This window comes from Octodon degus, unplaced genomic scaffold (genome assembly GCF_000260255.1).
Source record: "Octodon degus isolate 3935 unplaced genomic scaffold, OctDeg1.0 scaffold00080, whole genome shotgun sequence".
In the NCBI taxonomy this organism is placed as follows: Eukaryota; Metazoa; Chordata; class Mammalia; order Rodentia; family Octodontidae; genus Octodon; species Octodon degus.
In genome coordinates this window covers 952,284-959,437 of record NW_004524656.1, presented here as the reverse complement: position 1 = coordinate 959,437, position 7,154 = coordinate 952,284, and the positions used below count along the sequence as shown (strand labels likewise).

At 39.5% G+C, this 7,154-nt stretch overlaps 1 protein-coding gene across 1 annotated transcript; it reads right to left on the bottom strand.

The window, feature by feature from the left end:
• Positions 1–5,381: 5,381 nt before the first annotated feature.
• LOC101560753 (olfactory receptor 958-like) lies at positions 5,382–6,356 on the bottom strand. The gene has a single exon (XM_004636520.2). It carries the CDS (start codon positions 6,354–6,356, stop codon positions 5,382–5,384), a length of 975 nt encoding a protein of 324 aa, XP_004636577.2.
• Positions 6,357–7,154: the final 798 nt, after the last annotated feature.

Below are 7,154 nucleotides of genomic sequence, written 5' to 3'. Positions count from 1 at the left end.
TTTTCATGTCCATTAAGATTTGCTTTATATAGTTGGGTGCTCCCGTGTTTGGTGCATACATATTTATGATTGTTACCTCTTCCTCTTGAATTTTTGCCTAACCAGTAAAAAGTGGCCTTCTTTATTTCGCTTGATCATTCTAGGTTTGAAGTTGAGAGTGTCTGAGGATGGAATTGCTACCCCTGCTTTTTTCTGAGGAGCTGGCGCATGTAGTACTGTGTTCGATGCTTTGACTTTCAGCCTATGAAGGTCTTTATGAGTTAAATGTTTTTCTTGTATACAGCATATTGTTGAATTTTGTTTCCTAATCCACTGTGCCAGTCTATTTCTCTTAATTGGTGAATTGAGTTCATTTCCATTGATGGTTAGAATTGAGATGTATTGACTTATAGTTGCCATGTTATTTACCTGTTGCCATTTACTGCTTTTTCTCCTGTGTTTATTTGCTTGCCCTATTTAGTTGGTTGACTCTGATCTCATTCGTGGAGTTCTGAGCATTTTGCTCCCTCTCTAGAACATCTATCAGTAGCCTGTGTAGAATTGGCTTTGTCATCATGAAGTTCCTTAGCTGTTCTTTGTCATGAAAGTATTTCACTTCTCCATCAAACTTGAAACAGAGTTTTGCAGCATATAGTAGTGTGGGCTGGAATTTGTGTTCAAGAGGACCTGAAGTACTCTGCTCCATGCTCTTCTTGCCTGCATAGTTTGTGAAGAGAAGTCGGCCGTAATTCTGATGGGTTTTCCTTTGAATGTGATCTGCTTCTTTTCTCTAGTGGCTTTCAGTAGATTATTCTTGTGCTGAATTTCTGGAATCTTGACTATTATATGTCTCGCTGTGTTTTTCATTGGATTGAGGTTACTTGGCGTTCTGTATGCTTCAGTTACCTGAATGTCAGATTGTTTCCTCCTATTTGGGAAGTTTTCTGCTATTCTGCCCATATTTTTTAAATGTCATTTGTGTTGACTCCTTCTTTCTCATTGATACCTATTAGTCTCACATTGTTCATCTTTGCATCATCTTGCAGGTGATGGATTATTCTTTCCTGCATCCTTGTTGTTATTAAGAGATCCTTTCTTACCTTTTCACTAGCTGTACCAGAATCTTGAAGATCTGAAACTCTGTCTTCACTTTCACTTAAACGGTTTTGCAAGCTTGTGATTGAGATTTTAATTTCCTCTATATCTCTTTGACTCTGCTTCATGCGATCTATTTCTTTCCTGTATTCCTCATTCAAGGAATCTGTCATTTTTCTAATCTTCTCTTTCTTTTTTATCAATGTCTTCTTTAGAATTAGTTATAAATTCTTTCACTGCAGTGTTTTGTGCAGGTTGGGTTTCCTCCCTATGTTTCTGTAGTTGCTTCTTTACTTCAGATGCTATGAATTCTGAGAATTCTTTTTTTTATTTCAGAAAAGAGTTGCACTCTTATTTCCTCTATATCTTTCTGCTGTTTTTTATGTAGTATCGACGCTATTAATTCATGCATTTGAGGAGAGCTAGTGTCCTCTGCACTTGTTCTGGGTGGGCACTGGTTTTCCTCTATATGTTTCTGCATTTGATTCCTTAGCATAGATGTTATTAATTCAGGGATTTCTTTTTTTATTTCCAATCTGAGTTCCTCTATACTTTTCTGCAGCTGTTTCTTTATTTCAGAAGCTGTTGATTCATTGCTTTCAGCTGTGTGATTCCCAATTTGTTCTGTGTTAGTGTCCTCTGCACTTTTTACACGTGGGGTTGGATTCTGAGGTTGCATTTTGTTCCTTCTCATCATTTTGTGTAGCACTGTCTTCTGACCTTTGTTGTAAATCTTCCTTGTAGTTATAACCTTAGCACGTACTGAAGTTCAGGTGCAGATCTACAAAGTCTGGATTTATCCAGCTGTGCCTGCCTTGGGTCTGGTTGCTGTGCTGTGCTCCTTCCTGCTGCTGCCCTTGAGGGTGAACCTATTGTGCCCCTGTAGCAAGATTTTCTGCTCCTGCACTAGCTGGGTCAGTCTATCCTCTACCCTCTCTGTAGAGATTGCAGCTGCTGGGTTACACCCCATGCCTGTATGCCAGGCCTGAGCTTAGCCTGGAGGTCACAAGTTGGAGTAGGGGAGAGAGGCAGCTCTCCCACACATTCACTGGGTCTGGGCTAGGACTGGGTCTGGGTGTTCCCCGAACGTGGCAGAAATTACTACTAAGTGGGCGGGGTGGAGGAGGTGCTGTGCAGTGGTGGGGGATGTTCCAAGGGGGTGGAAGAGAGTCTCACCCATGCTGCACCTGGGCTGGGATCAGGAGTCGGTCCCACAGGCGCAGGGTAGCCGGAAGCTCTCCCACACACTCACTGGACCTGGGCTATGACTGGGTCTCCAAATGCATTATTTTAAAAAGTAAAATAACAAATAATTTCAGTGAACAAGCTATTTATTCATCTCCATTGAAAGCAGAGATAAAAATTATGCTGAATAACTATTTACTACTTACTGCAGTTCAGTGCATTGTAGTTACTTCCCAAAATTTGCTCTAAATTTCAAAATCCTATGGTTATTCAAACCATTGGCAGGCTGGCAACAATTTTCTCTATATCAAAATTTAGAAAACTTGTTATTTACCTGCTGTTGTATACCTTTTTTTCTCCTGTGTTTAATTGTTTGCCTTATTTGGTGAATTCTTTTTGTTCTCTTTGGGGAGCTGTGGTCATTTTGGTCCCTCTCTAGAATATCTTTTAGTATTCTGTGTGGGGTTGGCTTTGTCATCATGGATTTCTTTAGTTGTTCTTTGTCATGGAATACACACACACACACACACACACACACACACACATACCATAATTAGGATATATACAGCTACTTTCTCTTAGTTCACTGAGAAGAAAGTTTTGTACTAATATTTAAACCTGCTATCATGTCTGCATCTTGTCCTCTGAATAACTACTACAAAGACAGCAGTATTCAATGCATTAATTATTGTAACTTTCCTACTAACCTGTTTTGAAACTGTTTCATTGCTATTTTATCTTTTCTTCTCATTAAAATGAATAAAATATAAAAAAATTAAAAACAATCTGATTCCTAAGAAACACTCATCATGAGATGAAGAAGTCCCTAGTGCCCCTGCCACTGTTGGTGTGAAGCCCCCTTCAGTTTAGGCTACAGCAGTGCTAACTCCTTATGCTGCCCAAACCAGGCACATATGATGAGATCCATCAAGTGAAATTATGGTCTCAGTACAATATTTACAAATCTTTGTATAATTTTTCATATTATTTTCTTGAGATGCACACAGTTTGATCTATCTTTTATGTAATTACCAACCTTCAATATTATCTACAATTTACCAGGGTTGGAAAGGAACATAATAAAATAGCAAAATTCTATGTCCATAAATAATAGAGATAAAAGCTAGTAGTGCTTTTAAGAGGAGTAAGAAGAACCCAAGATTTCAATACAGACATTGCTTTCATTATAACTTGAAGTCTCTCTATTCCAAAAGAAACTCATTCGAAGTCTATAATGTCTAGGATATACTAGACATGTTCCACTATGTGAAATGCGTGTATAAAAGTCTATAATGGGCTGACACTGAGGATCCTTTAAGACAGTAAGGAGTGAGAGTAATTCAGTAAAACAATAGTGATAGCATCAGACTTGTCAAATGTCATGGAACAATGGACTTATTTTTCTGAGATTTCTCACTGATATCAGAAAGAATACATTATGATCTTTTCATTTTGGCCAAGTCAGTTGTTAGCTCATACATGTAAAATGCTTTGACCTCAAAAGCACATTTTAAATTTTATTTATTTATTTGGTACAGGGTCTTGCTACACACCTCAGACTAGTGGTGATCCTACTGTCTCAGCCTCCCCAGTGCTGGGATTACAGGTGTGCACCACTAAGCCCAGTTCCTGGGCCAGCAAGTATATGGTACCAGGGATTGAACTCTGGTCCTTGTGCTTTCCAGGCAGGTGCTTAGACTGGTGAGCTATCTCCCCAGCCCCCAAATCCATATTAAGTGTTGGTGTTTATTGTAGGTGCCTGAGTGGATGAATCCAAATAAAAGTTTTCCACTTTGAAGTAAGTTTTGTGAAATGAAAAACATAGATTTGAAAATGCCCTTAAGATAAATAATGAGCATTGTTTATGGTTTAACATCTATCAATTATAGATTTAAAAAAAATGTATTTAGTACATGGTCTACAAGGTATCAGTACATAGATCGGATTCCTATTGATCCTCCTATTTTTAGCCTTCAAAGCGCTGGGATTATAGGCACGTGTCACCATACCCAGTCTCACCTGTTGTCTCAGCTCGTCCCAGGGGTGGGGCTGGCATAGCATGCTGTAGATCAAACCCTGGCCGCTGCACTTTGCCTATGCAGGAGCTTTGTCCGATGAACTGTCTGCCCACCCCTTATATCTATTAATTATAGTTATGCTAGATTATCAAGAACTGAGATTGCCCCAAATGGATAGAAACATCTAGCTTATTAAATCTTTACTTATATACATATTGCTACAATCTCTTATTCAAGATCCATTCCATATTTTTTAAAAATATATTTGGTTGTTGCAGAGTCTCACGATGCAGCTCAGACTTGTGATGATCCTCCTCCTTTCAGCTTCCCCAGTGCTGGGATTACAGGTGTGTGCCACTATGCCTGCACTCTATTTGGCCAATCCATCCTAGAGGCAAGGCTGGTGCAGCATGTGAAGCCAGGGATCGAACCATGATCCCTGTGCTTGCCTAAGCTTGCCTAAAGAGGCACTTTAGTCCATAGAGCTATCTCACTGCCCTATAATCCTTTTCACACTTTAAACCATAGTTTGATAGCCACTTTATAATTTGAGAACTAATAAAGTTCAATACCAGGTTTCTCTGGAACCAAAGGAAAAAATCTCCAAGTTATTTTTTCTGAGGAATATGTTATTAGAGCCAAGGAAGTTACAAAAACCGTATAAACTGATTATCAAATTATGGAATCACACTCTTGAATTTCACACATTGTCCATTCTAATGGCTAGATTAATTGAATGATAAAAAAGATACTGCCATAGAAACTACAAAAGAGTAAGTCATACATTTGAAAGGGAAGAAAAGAAGGTATGGTGTTTTCTAAATGTAGTTTTCCTTTAGAAAATCATAGTTTCATGAAAGCTAAAGTGTTCCAACACATACCTAGCACATTTTGTCAAACAGAAAAAGAGTCTGGATTAACCTAAAAAATAGTTTTTAAAGGTATAAATCCAGTATGAATTGACTCATTCTTGATTAAATGATTATTATTACTTTAAACTAGTGGGAGATACTACCTTTGCCCAGCTTCCTACTTGGCAGTAATCTTGAAGAAAAAGAAAGTACTGGATCTAAAGAAAATCTAAAGGAGAATTGCTCCTATTTCTTATTTCCCAGAAGGGTTAATCACTTGTACTAACACCTTCCGCAGGGCTAATTTCACATCCTTGTTTCTTAGGGAATAAATTAAAGGATTGAGGGAAGGAGTGATGACATTGTTTAACACCTGAACAGCAGCATCTAGCCAGAGGTTGGAAGCCGACTTGAGATAGACAAGAATCACAGGCCCATAGGCTAAGAGGATGGAGGTCAGGTGGGCACTGCAGGTGGAGAAGGCTCTGCGCCTGCCTTCTGAGGAGCGGATTTTCAATATGGAGAAAATAATGCGAATGTATGAAGTGAGGATGAGAATAAAGCACAAGAGTGCAACAACGCCCACGTTGGTGAAACTCACCATCTGTGCCATTGAAGTGTCTGCACAGGCCAGGGTCAACACCATTGGGATATCACAGAAAAAGCTGTGTACTTTGTTAGGGCCACAGTAGGGTAACCTGAAGGTGAGGAAGGTGAGGACACTGCCATGGAGGCAGCCCCCCAGCCAAGTGCCCACTGTCAGGCCAGTGCATACTGTGGGGTTCATGATGACCGTGTATCGCATAGGGTGACAAATGGCCACGAAGCGGTCATAGGCCATCACAGTGTACAGGAAACACTCAGTGCCTCCCAGAGTGTGGTAGAAGAAGACCTGAGAGGCACAGCCCTGGTAAGAGATGGTACGGCTTTGACCCACTAGCAAGACCATCATCTTGGGGGAATTCACAGAAGGGAAAAGCATATCAAACATCGACAGGTTTGCCAAGAAGAAATACATGGGGGTGTGGAGGTTGGGGGAAGCCAGAATGGTAAGGAAGATGATGAGATTGCCCAGCAAGGAGAAGGTATAGAAAGTGAGGAACACAACAAAGATCATGTTCTCCAGCCCTTGAGTATTAGGGATCCCCAAGAGGATGAACTCAGTCACAGACGTGTAGTTTCTCATGTTCATAGGGCAGACAGTCCTGGAAAAGCAATGCAATGACATGAGGATCAGAGAAACTGAGGATGTCTGCCTAACAAAGGGGCTCTGTCTATGAAAGGGAGCGGATATAAGCTAAAAAGGGGCCCTGAGGGGACGAGATCTGCAATACATCTGGCCATGAGTTCAAATCAAGAAATGGGTGATAAATCAACAGAATAATTCATTTTTATAATAAGAACTAATAAACTTTTTTTGGTATTGGGGATCAAACTCAGGACCTTGAGCTTGCTAGGCTTGTGCTTATGCCATTGAGCTATCTCCTGGCCCTATACTAATAAACTCTCATGGCCATCTTAATTGCATTTTTCCCAATGTGGTTCACCATCGAACAAGCTTTTATATCTCAGTGCTGTCTGTCTTCCCTAAGACAAAGGTGTTTACAGGTCCCATGTCACTTAACTATTAGATAAGGCATAGTTTGTTTATAAACAGACGGACTACTTAAATTTACACACATAAAATGTGAAATTAAGCAAATATGATGGGTATCTTTATACTATTTTTATTTTCAACAATCCTGTTTACAATCTTCATCATTTATATTCAAAAGACAGAATATTTTTCATGATTATAGCCCAGTAATACACTTGCAAAAATGGGTTGTGTCTAGAAGAAAGCATTGAACAGGTCATAGAAACAACCACAGCGTCCCACTAGAAATTCCCTGCTCCATTAAGCTTTATTACTATAAAAAACAATTGCAAATAGTATTGATAACACTGATACAATTCTGCTTTTTTAGTTAACGTTTGTACTCGATAAACCTCAGAAACAACCTGGACTATATTTTCTGAAGCTCAT

Bases quoted from the DNA above. Each gene is read 5' to 3' on its own strand.
- LOC101560753 (XM_004636520.2), bottom strand. From the start codon at position 6,356: ATGTCATTGCATTGCTTTTCCAGGACTGTCTGCCCTATGAACATGAGA.